Source organism: Pseudophryne corroboree, chromosome 3, assembly GCF_028390025.1.
Source record: "Pseudophryne corroboree isolate aPseCor3 chromosome 3, aPseCor3.hap2, whole genome shotgun sequence".
Classification (NCBI taxonomy): Eukaryota; Metazoa; Chordata; class Amphibia; order Anura; family Myobatrachidae; genus Pseudophryne; species Pseudophryne corroboree.
This window is the reverse complement of record NC_086446.1, coordinates 228,205,501-228,220,890: the sequence shown is the minus strand read 5'-3', so window position 1 is coordinate 228,220,890 and position 15,390 is coordinate 228,205,501. Positions and strand designations below refer to the sequence as shown.

General features: G+C 43.8%; 1 protein-coding gene and 1 pseudogene across 3 annotated transcripts in view; both read left to right on the top strand.

Moving 5' to 3' along the window:
- Window positions 1–15,390, top strand: part of PREX1 (phosphatidylinositol-3,4,5-trisphosphate dependent Rac exchange factor 1) — a 454,902-nt gene that overhangs the window by 415,995 nt on the left and 23,517 nt on the right. For all 3 annotated transcript variants that reach the window (XM_063958866.1, XM_063958867.1, XM_063958868.1), the window contains 5 exons: window positions 8,002–8,119; window positions 11,206–11,263; window positions 11,494–11,681; window positions 12,212–12,314; window positions 12,975–13,042. In XM_063958866.1, coding sequence (XP_063814936.1) covers window positions 8,002–8,119; window positions 11,206–11,263; window positions 11,494–11,681; window positions 12,212–12,314; window positions 12,975–13,042 — 535 coding nt within the window. The remainder of the gene's footprint in view (window positions 1–8,001; window positions 8,120–11,205; window positions 11,264–11,493; window positions 11,682–12,211; window positions 12,315–12,974; window positions 13,043–15,390) is intronic.
- LOC134899932 (U5 spliceosomal RNA) lies at window positions 3,707–3,808 on the top strand (annotated as a pseudogene).

Genomic DNA, 15,390 nt, shown 5'->3' with positions numbered 1-15,390 from the left:
GGGTGCGCACTGCAGTGTTGTTACCAGTGGTCCACCTGGCTCTTTTGCTCCAATCTCCTTCGCTACACTTTTTGGCTCCCACACAGTGAGTAGGGAGCCACGACATGACATCTCTTCCACCACAGTGCCGCGGCCAATCAAGTATCCACTGGGTGCCGGGCACGGCAGGGCAGATTTATTTTCAAGGAGAAGGAATAGAGATCGAAAAAGAGGATAGGTAAGGGTAGAAAAGAAGTAAGGAATGGGAAACCATAGTAGATGTGGAAGAGTAGACAGTAGGGGAGAGAAAGTATGAAGCTTAAATTGGGGGTCATTCCGAGTTGATCGCTTGCTAGCTAGTTTTAGCAGCCGTGTAAACGCTATGCCACCGCCTACTGGGGAGTGTAATTTTGCTTAGCAGAAGTGCGAACGCATGTGCAGCCGAGCTCAGCAAAAACAGTTTGTGCAGTTTCTGAGTAGCTCTGGACCTACTCAGCGCTTGCGATCTCTTCAGCCTATTCGTGTCTGGATTTGATGTCATACACCCGCCCAGCGAACGCCCAGCCACGCCTGCGTTTTTTTTCAGACACGCCTGCATTTTTGCAAACACTCCCTGAAAACGGTCAGTTGACACCCAGAAACACCCCCTTACTGTCAATCTTCTTGCGGCCGTCAGTGCGACTGAAAACTTCGCTAGAACCTGTGCAAAACAACAAATGCCTTAGTACGTCACGTGTGCGCATTGCGGTGCATATGCATGTGTAGAAATGCTGATCTTTAGCCTGATCGCTGCGCTGCGAACAATGGGGGTAATTCTGAGTTGATCGCAGCAGGAGCTTTGTTAGCAGCTGGGCAAAACCATGTGCACTGCAGGGGGGACAGATATATTTGCAGAGAGAGTTAGATTTGGGTGGGTTATTTTGTTTCTGTGCAGGGTAAATACTGTCTGCTTTCTTTTTACACTGCAATTTAGATTGCAGATTGAACACACCTCACCCAAATCTAACTCTCTCTGCACATGTTATATCTGCCTCACCTGCAGTGCACATGCCTCCCCTGCAGTGCCCAACTGCTAACAAATTTCCTGCTGCGATCAACTCAGAATTACCCCCAATGGCAGCTAGCGATCAACTAGGAATGACCCCCTCTGAAAGTCAGGAGAACAGGGATAATAGAAAGAAAGGAGTATCAAAATAAAGAACAGTGAGATAATAGATAAAGTAAGGGGATAATCAGAAAATGATCAAGAAGACACATACGATGATATTGGAGGTAAAGAGAATTAAAAAGAGGGATGAGAAAATGGAAGAAAGACAAAATAATTTTGAAGTAAACTGGTGTTAAAATCTAGAAATCTATTGGAAGAGCAGAGGTGGAGGGAGAGATAAGCTGAAATAGTGAAACAGAAGAAAATAAAACAGGAGGCTCCAGCCTACAGATTAAGGTTATCTGTGTTTTCCTGTCCCATGGCAGCAGTACAGAAAGGCAGAGCAAGCTTTATGCATTCTTGAATGAAAACCACGGCAGTTGCAGAGCAACAGATTGCCTATGCCTCAACAAGCAGAAGGACTAGTGTTTTACAGCAGTTTCAAATGTATTCCTAATACAGAGCGTAGGATTCCCTGTGGCATAATGTGTATAAGGGGCACTACTGTATAGCATAATGTGCTATAAGGGGGCACTACTACTGTGGGTGCATATCTTGAATATGCGCTCTACTGTGTGGTGTAACATGAATAAGAGGCACTACTGTTTTACGTAATGTGAATAATGGGCACTATTGTCTGGCAATTGTGTTATAAGGGGCACTACCACAGTTCGGCACAATGTCTATAAGGGTTACTACTGTGTGGCATAATGTGAATAAGTGCCACTACTATGTGACATAACATGAATAAGTGGTACTAGTGTGTGACTTAACGTGAATAAGTGATAATACTGTGTGGTATAAAGTGAATAAGGGGTAACTGTGTGCTGTAAGGTAAATAAGGTTGCACTACTGTGTGGCTTCATTTAAATTGGGGGTATTATTGTGTGGCCATGCCCTTTCTTCTTCATCCACTAGGGGTCACTGGAGTACTCTTGGGATATGGACGGCGTAGCAGAACAAAGGCACTGAATATTTAAATTTAGAACTCTCCACCCCTCCATATCCCAGAGTACCTCAGTGTACGAACCCAGTGTTTTTTCTGTGCTCAAAGCACTAACATCGGCTTGTGGGATTCCCACACTTGTTGGAAGATTTTTATTAATTTTTCATTTTTATTTTTTTTTTTTTTTTAATAGCACATCCCTTCCCAGTTTCAAGAAAAACATGGGTCCGGGACAGTGCCGCTGCACGGGCAGCGCATGGCGTGTCGGTCCTCACAAAGAGCACCCTCACAGCCACACGCAGTTCACTACCTGCTGTAAACGGAGCTTGCAGATAGAAGCCCCGTCACAGCCATGAACTGCTGCCTGAGCTGGACGGAGCTTACAGGAAGAAGCCCCGTCGCAGCCATGATCTACTCCAGATGACTATAGAGGACTGGACGGAGCTTACACAAAGAAGCTCCGTCGCAGCCAGGACTACAGAGCTGGACGGAGCTTACAGAAGAAGCCCGTCACAGCCATGATTTACAAGACAGCTGGACGAGCTTACACATAAGAAGCCCGTCGCAGCCAGGACTACAGAGCTGGACGGAGCTTACAGAAGAAGCCCGTCACAGCCATAATTTACAACAGCTGGACGAGCTTACACATAAGAAGCCCGTCGCAGCCATGATCAGGAGACAAGGTAGGCTGGGGAACGGGGCGGTCAGCGCAGGCTGCTGCCCCGCTATGTTTGGGTTAATACCTGCTTCCGCTCTTCCGCCCGCAAGCCCCAGCCGCTATGTCTGCAGGCCGCCCGTCCCAGCGCTCCGTCCGGCCGCCCAGCTCCGTCCGGCCGCCAGCGCCATACGGCCGCAGACGCTCCCTCAGTCTCAGTACAGAGACGGGGACCGCCGCTCTGTCCGGCCGCCCAGCAGCCATCCACCCACATGTGCCAGCGCTATGAGGCTGCAGGCTTCCCGCAGGACACAGCGTTACAAGGCACGGTGGAATTCTGGCGGATTAAATATACAGCAGCACAGTGTATAGGCAGCTATATATAGGTGACAGGTATTTATAATGTATTGTTACCTGTCCTGGGAGTAATAGGCTATTGAGCATATATTACTGTCTGTGAGTTTCACAGTATAATAGGCTATTGAGCCTATATTAATGGCTGTTATTATCACTGTATAATAGGTTATTCAGCCTATATATTAATGTTGGTGGTTATCACTGTATAATAGGCTATTGAGCCTATATTAAGTCTGTGATTATCACTGTATAATAGGCTATTCAGCTTATGTAAATGCTGTATAAATATATTAATGTCTGTAATTATCATAGGCTATTGAGCCTATATATATATATATATATATATATATATATATATTTATTAATAGAGCATGTGTTGTACCCAGCCTGTGATTATACTGTATAATAGGCTAGATTAACACGGAAACATTTGTCACTTGTTCTGTGATTATCACGGTCAGCATGGCAAAGGGGCCATTTTAACCATGCTTCCTGTTGTTTTCCAGGGTGTAATTCTGGAACATTCCTGCCCTACATCTCTAAGCCACCAGAGGCGCAGGGGTGTTAGTGGGAATTTGGTTCGGGTTTCACATGCCCATGTGAACTGTTTTTCACATAAAGAATACTCTAGTTTCTCTTCACATCAAATAAATCTTTCGCTTTTACTATAGATTTCCGTAGAGAGAAACAACCATGAGTTTCATATAAATATGCTGTTCAGCAATAAAATATATATATGACACATAACAATAAGTTGTGCAAGTGTCTGTCCGTTGCCTATTGTGGGGTCTGTCTGCATAGCGAGTAAGGCTCTAGCGCAGACTACAAATAATTTTTAAAAATCCTATGTTAAGCATTGGCAATTCAAATTACAAGAGCGGTAACATCGGAGTCTCAGAAGTTACTCCGCCAGCTCTAACAAAAGACAGTTGTTGACTGGTCTTATAATTTAATGCACAATTCTATGTCAAATCTCACACCGATAACTACCAGTGAGAAGGGTACATTAGACCAGCACTCAGATAGGGCGGGGTTTTTGACAACCATACATTGCTAAATCCCAGTGAGTCAATGTCTCCATTTTTACAGAGACTGAGTAGACTCTAACCACTATTTTATCGTTTCCAAAATGACGCGATCCGCCATTGGTAAATGCGTCTGTGTAAAACATTATAAAAACCCAGAATACATTTGGGTCACTAGACTCTATGTATGGAAACAATGAAAAAGAAGCTGCAGAGTATATCTGTAAAGCTTCTGCTAACGCCGGTTACTTTCATCGTCGCTAGTTTAAGTGCGACAAGGCCAGAACTTGTTGGTCCTAAATTTGATATTCAGCCATTACCGCAGCCAGTATCAAAACGGAAATACTGGTGCCGGCGTTTAATCTCTTTAGACTTCAGTTTTTTCAAAGACAAAACAGTCACGCCTTGTAACGACACGACGCTACAGTCAGCAAGCCAGTGGCTTGATGACCTCTTAGGCATCTCCATGTTCCAATTCTGGAAGCGCGTCTTTACACGTTACATTTGCGGGGTTTCCAGACATCAACTCATGGATGTCTCAGATATTTACAGATTAAAGGACAAGACTGCCTCTGTCGAACGGTTTGGCAGGTTGCCATTTAGTCTCTGCTGGTTTTCAGCTGTTTTTATATCCAGGCAGTAGTACACCAACAGAGTCAGGGTTATTTATTCCCCTCTGTTTGGGGTAACAAAACCAGACAGCTCCGTCGCAGTCTCAATCAGCAAGTCACTTAATGCAGTTTGAAAATGGATTTTCTGCGGTTACTATTTGCATATTGGAGCCACAAAATTGCATAATTGCACTTGATCTTCACAATGCGTATTTACCCATTCCGGTTTGGTCATCACAGGTTCTAGCGTTTGCAAAACGCCACAACCATTAACCATTTCACTACCATTTGGCATCGTGTCAACGCCTCGGGTATTTACCAAAGTGATGTTGGTGATGATAGCTCATCTCAGAGTCCTGCCAGTGACAATCGTCCATACTTAGACGATCTGCTCATAAGGACTCTGTCTCAACAGAGTTCCTCTAACTTGCGCTACTAATGTATACTGCGGTGGCAGGTCAAGTTTTAAAAACAATCGCATCTAATTCCGTCTAAACGACGTCAATTCCTAGGTAAGATTATAAATACGGTAAATCAAAGACATTTACCTACTACACCAGCAAGAACAAATGTACATCTAGTAATTGGTGTAAAAGCCACGCACACTAGCGGTACATTGGTGTATTCGCCTGTTAACAATAATGATGTGTTTTCAAAGCGCTTTAGTTCGCCGGCCTTCACTCGCGTTTCCCACAGAGGGGCGAGGGTGTATATACTCTGGACAAGAGTCTCAGAGGTTCAGGAGTTGTAGTTAAAAAAGATCAGCGACAGAGTTCTAAAACGGATCACGACAGATTGCTGTCGATAAATGTCCTGGAACTCCGTGCAATTTTCAATGCACTACATGCTTAGCTTTCAGTCTGACCAAGTGCGGTCAGACAACGCAACGGGAGTTGCATACACAAGAACCAAGTAGCCGCATGGCAATGCAGCAGGTAACTCGAATCCTCTATTGCCCACAACACCATTATGGGAGGATGTCAACGGGGTTCATTCCGCGAGTGGACATCTGTTAGACAGATGATCTCGCCCGTCAGGATTTATATCCTGAAAACTGGACAGTAAATCCAGAGGTGTTTCATATGTGAGTACACAAAAGGAGTTACCCTTAGGTATACATGATGGCATCTCGCCACAATTACAAACGCTCAGTATGTGTACAGAACGACAGATCACAAGGGCAGTGGCGGTGGAGTCTCTCACATTCGTGTGGTCATACAGCATCGTGTATCTGGCTCCACCATTTTCCGCTGCTCTCTCCGTTACGAAAACGGATCATAAGACAGTTCGTCACAGTCATACTAGTGATATCTCATGGGTTTCGGAGAGCTTGCTTCTCGAATCTCCAAGGAATACTGGCACACGATCTTGGTCCGCTCATAATACGTCCAACCTGTTACAACAGGGAACGTTCTTTTACCCCTAGTTACCTAAGTACCTATTACCTATATATCGCGGCTGCGGTTGACTGGGTGGGGGGTTCAGACCGCCCTCTTAAGAAAAGAAATAGGTCATTACAGTATCGGTTATACTTATCATGTTACGAGCTAGTAAGCTGCTTAAGGCAGCTCATTATTACAAATTCATTATTACAAATTTGGTGTGCATATATAGGTGGTAAAGCTCGGAAGTTTCCGACATCATCTTTCAAGTTACCCGTATTCTGTTATTTTACAAACAGGGTGGGATGGAGAACTGCGTTTATCTGCACTGAGGGTGCAGGTATCTGTGTGGTCAACTTATTTTCAAAGACGTTTGACTCTATTGCGTCGGTACACACCTTTATACAAGGTGTCATCAAAGTGCAGCCTCCATTTATCCCACCTACAGCGCCAGGCGACTTGAGGTTGGGTTCACATTTCTTACAGTTTTCATATTTTGAACCCTTACAACAAATGGGGATTAAGTTTCTCACTTGGGACAACATTTTTCTTCTAGCCTTAGCTTCGGCAAGGGTTTTGTTTTCATATTTGGGTGCCTTGTATTCCAAGCCACCGTATTTACGTTTTCTCATGACAAAGCAATCAGTATACCAATAGTGGTTCCTGTGTTGACAGCACATTCTAGAATTCTGAATGTGGTACACGCATTACGCGTCTATATGTCCCGACCGTCTACAGTACGTAATACGGATACGTTGTTTGTTCTCTATGATGCTGCCAACTGGGGTTAGCCAGTTTTCTCAGCAGACATTATCCAGTTGGATAACAATGACTACAAGTCAGGCTTACTTTTAAGGCTAAGTTACAGTCGCCTACGTAAGTAACAGCTCATCCCACAGGTTCTGTGGGAATGTCAGCCCCAGCGGGTCGTGGAGCGTCTACTACGCGGCTACATAGCCTTCAGTGCACCACGTTTGTGCACGTTTACACGTTATGAATGGTTGCGGCATCAGCATCTAGCTTTGGCTGCCTACTGTTACAAGTGTCAAACAGCTCTCCCGCCCACGAGGGAAGCTTTGGTACGTCCCAAGAGTACTCCAGTGACCCCTAGTGGATGAAGAAGAAAATAGGATTTTGGTACTTACCAGGTAAATCCTTTTCTTTGAATCCATAGGGGGCACTGGACGCCCACCCAGAGCAGTTTACCTGGGTTGTTTAAGCTCAGAGGAGCTTAGGGTAACAGGTTTTACCTTGTTTGTATTACGCTCAAAGGAGCTTATGGTAACACATTTTCACCTTTTTGGTTCAAACTATCAAGGTCTATCGGTTATGCTGTCAACTGTTTAGTTGACATTAACTTTATGGGTCAACTTTGTTGTTGTCCGGTATGTTATAGGAATTCTCCATTGTCAACCTCTCTATAGCAGTTCGCTCAGTAAAAACACTGGGTTCGTACACTGAGGTACTCTGGGATATGGAGGGGTGGAGAGTTCTAAATTTAAATATTCAGTGCCTTTGTTCTGCTACGCCGTCCATATCCCAAGAGTACTCCAGTGCCCCCTATGGATTCAAAGAAAAGGATTTACCTGGTAAGTACCAAAATCCTATTTTCTCAGACACTTTTTTTTTGGTGCGCGCTGACTTATTTTTGTAATTACATAAACTGAGTGAAGGAAAATAAAGTTATGTGTCTAAGTAGGGTGTGTAGTACAGTTTTATGTTGTATATTAGCTTTTGTGTAGACATTGAGACCATTAGTAGATTATTGTCTATGCAAAATGCCTCAGATTAATATAAAAATGTATAACATTTATATCATACCATACATTTTTCATTTAGGTTAATAAATATTCAGTTAAGAAATGTTTGTGAAAATAAAAATGTATTTTGTAATTGCAGCTATTCAGAGTCTAGAAGGTCAGTGTCACCCTGGAACGAATGTGACAATGGAGGAGATCCAACAACAGATTAACCAGATTTCTCTGGAGAAAGTACAGAATTACTACCGCAAACTCCGGTACAAGATTCTAGTAACAGATCTGGTGTGTCAATTAGAGGGTAATGATTGGGATAAGTGTAGGAGTGGGAGATGATAGGGGGGATGTAAAAGGGAACAGTTATAGGTAGTGGGTGTGCAGGAAGGTAAGGTGGTAGCTTTTCAAGACTCAGAAGGATGCAGGAAGGGGTGTTGGAATAAACTGGGATTGCAATAACAGAGAAGGTGGTGTTTAGTAGAAGGCAGTAGTAAGTTGTGCGGAGCTCACAGGAAATTACAGTATTAGAGAAAGAGGTGGTCAGGAGAGAATGTACAGGAGCGATTGTAAGTAGAACAATGGAAATATAGAAGAGTATTGTGATAAAAAAGGTGGTGCACACGGTAGGGTGTGGTAGAGAAGGTTGAGTGCTAGAGAGGGTGGGTGGAATAATTAAATAAAAAAGTGTTCAGGGGAAGTTTTAGAGAGGGGATGTGCTGGAGTGGACAGATTTAGAAATTTGATATGCAAAAGAGGGCGGTGGTAGAGGGGTGTAGGCAGAAGAATGCAGCAGTAGAGAGATTGATGTGTAGGCGAAGGCAGTGGTAGGGGACTTGTTTGCAGGAGAGGGCATTGGTAGAGAAGTTGAAATGCAGAAGAAGACAGTAGTAGAGGGGAAGTGTGAAGAAAGGGTTGCTGTAGAGAGGAGTTTGAAGTGGAAGAGAGGTGGATGTGCATGACATGGCGATGGTTGGGACTGTGTGCAGGAAAGGGCTATGCTCTGGCACATCCCTTCTCTGGAGTGCTGGAGAGGATGACTATAGAGGTAGGGCTGTGCAGAGGAGAGTGGTAATAGAAGGAGGGGTGTGCTGTAGAGGCTGACTCCACTTCTCCCCTTCTTCCACTACAAGTTGGTGTCCCCTAAGGTTTGGTTCTTGGTCCCCTTCTATTCCCTCTTAATACTCTTTCCTTAGGCTCTTTTGGCCTCCAATATCATCTGTAGGCTGATGATAGATCTACCTATCTCCTCCCGTCTCCTTACTTGTGTTTCCAGCTGTCTCTCTGCTGTTTCCTCCTGGATGTCTCAGCACTTTTTTAAACTTGCATGTCTAAAACTAAGCTAATCATATTCCAAACCTCATGTGTCACCTCACTATCCATCAACAACCTCACCATCTCTTCTATCCTGCAAGTCTGCTGTTTGTAGTTATCCTTGACTGCTTCTTCTTAATTAAACTCAACATTCAGTCCCTTTCTCAGTCTTGCCACTTCCACTTTTTAATATCTCTAGCATCCTAGCCATTCTCACCCCAGAGGCAACAAAACCCTAATCCTAGAACTGGTCATTTCTAGACTGGACTCCTGTAGCCTCCTCGTATCTCACCTCCATGACTCCCACCTCTCTTGTCTCCTATCTGTCCTCAGTGCTACGGCTTGGCTCGTCTTCCTCTCCAAATGAAATGCTTCTGTCTCCCCTCCCTACCAGGCCCTACACTGGATTGCCTTTCCCTTCAGAATTAATTTAGACTCCTCGCATTCTCCTATAAATATCACACACAACCCTCTCCTTCCTATATCTCCGAACTCTTCTCCCTCCACACTCCTTCTTTAGGCCCTTTTGGCTTCCAATATCATCTGTAGGCTGAGGATACTCAGATCTTCCTCTCTCCTCCTCTCTCCTTACTTGTGTTTCCAGCTGTCTCTCTGATGTTTCCTCCTGGATGTCTCAGCGCTTTTTTAAACACACCCTCACACCCACTTCATTCAGCCAATGACTGCCACCTCTCTTTCCAACTGAATTTCACCCCCACTCCGGCCTCCAAGATTTCACCAGTGGAACTTTCTCCCTCCGCTATCAGACTCTCTACCTCTTACCAAATCTTCAAACGGGCTCTCAAACCCCACTTCTTTATTAAAACCTTCCTGCTTTCATCCTACCCATTGTTATTTACTCTTCGCCCACTGTCTCTCACCTCTGTGTCAACTGTCGGTCTCCCCTCCCATTTAGATTGTAAACTGTCTTTCCTTATGTGCTTTTTCCTTCCCTCAATTATACCATCATCTCATACCCAATGGCCACAATGACACGACACCAAACCTTTGGGTTCAACAGCCAGCACTATGTCTGTGGACAATTATGGCTGCATATGCAAACAATGTGAAGCTTGTATCCCATGTTTTGCAATGTTTTGTGTACTGTAAGACTTTTACATTTGTTTTTATGCTGTTTGCATTGTTTCTGCTCATGTAAAATGTTGCAAAATCCTTGTTGTGTCAAATAACTAAAGGATAATAATAACCTCTTCTATTTATCATCGTTGTTTATAGAAATATTGTACTACCTTTTTATCTACCTTACATCTATCTCTTGCAAGGTTATGGTATAATAGGTCGACAGTCATAAGGTCGACTGGGTCAAAAGGTCGAAACAGAAATGATTGACGCATGAATGGTCAACATGAGTTTTTCATGTTTTTTTGTGTAAAATTTTCTCTTCCAGCACGTGGAACCCCAATTAGTGTACCACGTCTCCTTGCATGCCTCACTTTACTCGCCAAGCTTTGGGCAAGGTGCCTCGCTTCGCAACCGCTGCTCTCAGCACAAGTTACTGTTCCCAATCGTAGTCCACGTGGATTGTAAAGTAGCAAAAAGTTGAAAAAAAGAAAAATAATTTAAAATTCATGTCGACCACATGATGTGTCTACCATTGTCGTGTAGACCTTTTGACTATGTCGTTCATATGCATGTCAACCATTTGATGTCAACCTTTTGACTGTCGACCTTTAACTGTCAACCTATCATGTGGATACTACTTGCAACACTTTTTGATAAGTTGTGGAAACTGTTTCACTATTTTGGTACATGTTAATTTGCATAATTGCCACTAAATAATTTTGTACGTCCTGTTAGTGACTAGTCCCATCACCAGAGCATAATTTTACTACCTTGCTATCCACACACAGCAACAAGTTACCTCCTGCAACACACATAATCTAACAGCCTACTTTACTACAAATACAGTTTCTGTTGATAAATCATTCCCACTGATCACAATCCAAATCCAATGTTTGGTGACTCCTGCCAAGTAAGCTGGCATTTATAGCCTGTGTTCTTTTTTTATTTATATCAGGGCCTTTTACCTTGAAAAGTCTACAGATTCCAACACCACAGCTATAAAAATAGACCAGGTAAGTGTCAGAATTACTCAGACTGTTGTAGCCAGCTCTGCGGCCCCTATCCGTGTCTGTGTATGCCATTTTAGCTGTGTGAGGGGTGTTGAAATCAATTTAAAAAACTGACTTGTATGACCCACACGCTTATTACTAAGAAGATATATGAAGTGTCTGCTCTTCTGGTTTCATGTTCTCTATGGCTGTCAATCATGATTATGGATTAATCCAACCTTATGTTTCCACAGCTGATTCGTCCTATAAATGCTATGGATGAACTCTGCCGGCTGATGAAATCATTCATCTCCCCAAAACAGCATCAATCAGAATATTGTAAAAACAATATATTGGGGGCTGGTCTTTTATCCATATCTTCTGAGCTCTGTTATCGTTTGGGGGCATGCCAGATTGTCATGTGTGGCACTGGGATGCAAAGGTAAATGTTACCATTACAAGCAATTGTATTTCTCCTCCGGTTCTCAATTGTGCCCTTCCTTCTTCTAGCATGCAGTTCTGCAGTGTATGATAATTGCTGTGTCTAATTCTGAAACCATACCACCTACTGGGGCAGATGTATTAACCTGGAGAAGGCATAAGGAAGTGACAAGTGCAAGGTGATAAACGCACCAGCCAATCAGCTCCAATATGTAAATTAACAGTTAACAGCTGATTGGCTGGTGCGTTTATCACCTTGCACTTATCACTGCTTTATCACTTCCCAATGCCTTCTCCATGTTCATACATCTGCCCCACTGTTATACTAGTGGAAGAAACCACTGATTTTAGTTGTTGCTGAGGAAAAGATTTTTACTACTAGTTATTTTTTTAACAGAGCTGTTAGTAAACAGTGGGTCCCTTGAAATAGCAGTATGACTGAGGTTAAACAAATTTCACCTCTTGTGGGTTATTAATTAGAGAAGTTTATTGTTCAGTTTTTCACATAATTTTATGTTCCACTTTACATAGGAGCACTTTAAGTGTGTCTCTAGAGCAGGCTGCAATCCTAGCCCGCAGTCACGGACTGCTCCCCAAGTGCATTATGCAGGCGATGGACATTATGAGGAAACAAGTGAGTAATGACAAGCAAATATCTGATTTTATAAGCGCATACATGGTTATAGGCTGATTTTGAGCCTGATGCAGCCACAGCTGTGCAAGGACTGAGTTGCCCATTGAAATACTGCTTGGTGTATCTTGCACCATCGAAACTTTGGCCAGCCCTATGCTAGTTACAGTTTCTCCATCGGGTCTCCTATGTGAGCAGATGAGCATCTCTGTGCAACTGCTTTCAACAGCACATGCGACACTCCCATAAGATGTAAAATCACTGTGCATCTGTTTAGCCACCCCACTCTTACCTCCCAGTCAGCATGCAGGAACACATCATTTATTTCTATTAAGATGCATCTAAATGTGTGCTGCAACTCTGTACAAACAAAATCTGAATACATGCACAATGCGATTCCTGCCGCATACATAGTTGAAAAACATCACACCACTGTGTCCGACCTAGCCACTGCGTCCGACTCAGGCCCTATAGCTCATCGTGGCTACATCTCAGCACGATCACGCCTTGTTATGCGTGTGTGGGGCACGTGCATCTTAGATGCGCACGAGACCCATTCGCATGAATGGGAGCTTCTAAATATGCAGCTCAGCTTTGCCGCAGCACATCTATGCTTGGAATGACTGCATTTCCTCCTAAAAAAAAATTTTGTTCATTTTCTAGGGTCCTCGTGTTGAAATCTCTGCTAAAAATTTAAAAGTCAGGGATCAAATTCTACAGTCTCCACCACGGTAAGTTTGTGCTATAATTTGAGACTATGATGTAATGATGCTTCAGTGAGTTATATAGTGTTTAATCAAACCCTGGAATGCAGTTTCATTGTGTCTCCATAATTTATTGTCCCCATCCCACCATACAGATGTGTCCTCATACATCTAGGGACTATAAGCCATACAGTGCGACTGAGGCACTCCGAGAGGATTAGCATACCGAAGTTTTCTTCAAATTTTGCATCTTATTTGCATCTCTGATGCAGCAAAACACCACTGACAGTGTACTAAAGATGCTGGGCTGCAACTTTAACCACACAGGAATTAGTTTTAAATATGTACAAAGTTGCAGATGAAGCACAGCGGAACGTGGCGTGAGAAAAAGCCTCGGCCGGTGCATCCCAGTACTTCATACATAGGGCTGTATTCAATTCTTTTCGCCCCCCTTACACCCCCGTTCTGTTTCTGCTGATGGGTGTGGTATCATCATTTCATCTCGCTACCCCCGAGGTAACGAGGCGCCCTAACCCTTTACGCAGTTAAACCTGATTACTATGGGCGCAATATGCGTGATAACGGGGATCACTTCAGGTAGGTGATTGGGTGTGATATATTTTTTGGAATACAGCTCATAGATTCAGACTCCATCGCACACAGATATACAAATGTCACACATCAAATTGATCAGTGCAATCTAGCAAAGCAGGTTTGCTGTCCGCAGTTGTTATTCTTTATGCGAACAAGATGCACATTTTGAGCGAGAAAAATGATCAGCGTGGCCAAGTCAACCACAACCTGGTGCACTGAGAGAGGATGTTTACTGCGACTTAACAGTGTATGAAGACACATCTGTAGAAGAACTGTGGATCAGCGCTGCACAGTATTTACTCGCAAATATATATGTGAAAGTGCCACGATTAAAGGGTTTATGTACTAAGCCTTGGAGAGAGATAAAGTACCAACCAATCAGCTCCTGTCATTTTTCAAACACAGCCTGCAACATGGTAGTTAGGAGCTGATTGACTCATACTGTATATCTGTCCACTTTATCTCTGTGTCTTAGTAAATAGACCCCTATGTCATATTTAAATGGATTTGAAATAAAGCATTGATTCTTATTCCTCTGAACATAAACTTCTTGTTTAAAGGCCTAATTCAGACCTGATCACAGCAGCAAAATTGTTCTGTAATGGGCAAAACCAAGTGCACTGCAGGGGGGTGGCAGATATAACGTGTGCAGAGACAGTTACATTTGGGTGGGTTATTTTGTTTCTGTGCATAGTAAATACTGGTTGCTTTATTTTTACACTGCAATTTACATTTCAGTTTGAACACACCCCACCCAAATCTAAATATCTCTGCACATGTTATATCTGCCCCACCTGCACTGCACATGGTTTTGCCCATTAGAGAACAATTTTGCTGCTACGATCATGTCTGAATTAGGCCCTAAGTCTGTAGCAGGACACACAGAAAGCACGGAAACAGGAATAGCTTCTACTCAGCTGTACTGCAAATGTAGACACTCAGCACACTAGATGCTCTCAAATTCGCTACTGGTATGACAACTTGTAAACACTTCTCATTCAACCAATTTGGGGGACACTGCTACATTGCTCTGGAGTGGAGAGGGCACTGTTGCTGGAGCACGCACTGCAGTAAAACATTATTTCTCTATCAGGGTCCACAGTTGTCCATAGGATATTAGGTAGCGACAGCAGAACAGGCACCAAACGGTAAAGCTTTTCAGACTCAGAGGATACAGTGGGCCAGCCCTTTTATCACCGCCTTCCAGCTCAGGAAATTCAGTTTTCTCTGACGTCCTAGTGGATGCTGGGAACTCCGTAAGGACCATGGGGAATAGCGGGCTCCGCAGGAGACTGGGCACTCTAAGAAAGAATTAGGACTACTGGTGTGCACTGGCTCCTCCCTCTATGCCCCTCCTCCAGACCTCAGTTAGAATCTGTGCCCGGCTCGAGCTGGTTGCACACTAGGGGCTCTCCTGAGCTTCTAGTAAAGAAAGTATTTATTAGGTTTTTTATTTTCAGTGAGATCTGCTGGCAACAGACTCACTGCAGCGAGGGACTTAGGGGAGAGAAGCGAACACAGGCCCAGCCTCGGTCGTCCGGTCCCGGACAGAGCCAGAAGCAAGAAGAACATCCAGGAAATCGGCGGCTGAAGACTCCGGTCTTCATTAAGGTAGCGCACAGCACTGCAGCTGTGCGCCATTGCTCCCTATGCACACCACATACTCCGGTCATTGATGGGTGCAGGGGGGGGGGGGGGGGCGTCCTGGGCTTCAATAAAAGTACCTTAAACTGGCAAAAACACACATAATATAGCCTAAAAACTATATATGTGTAAAAATC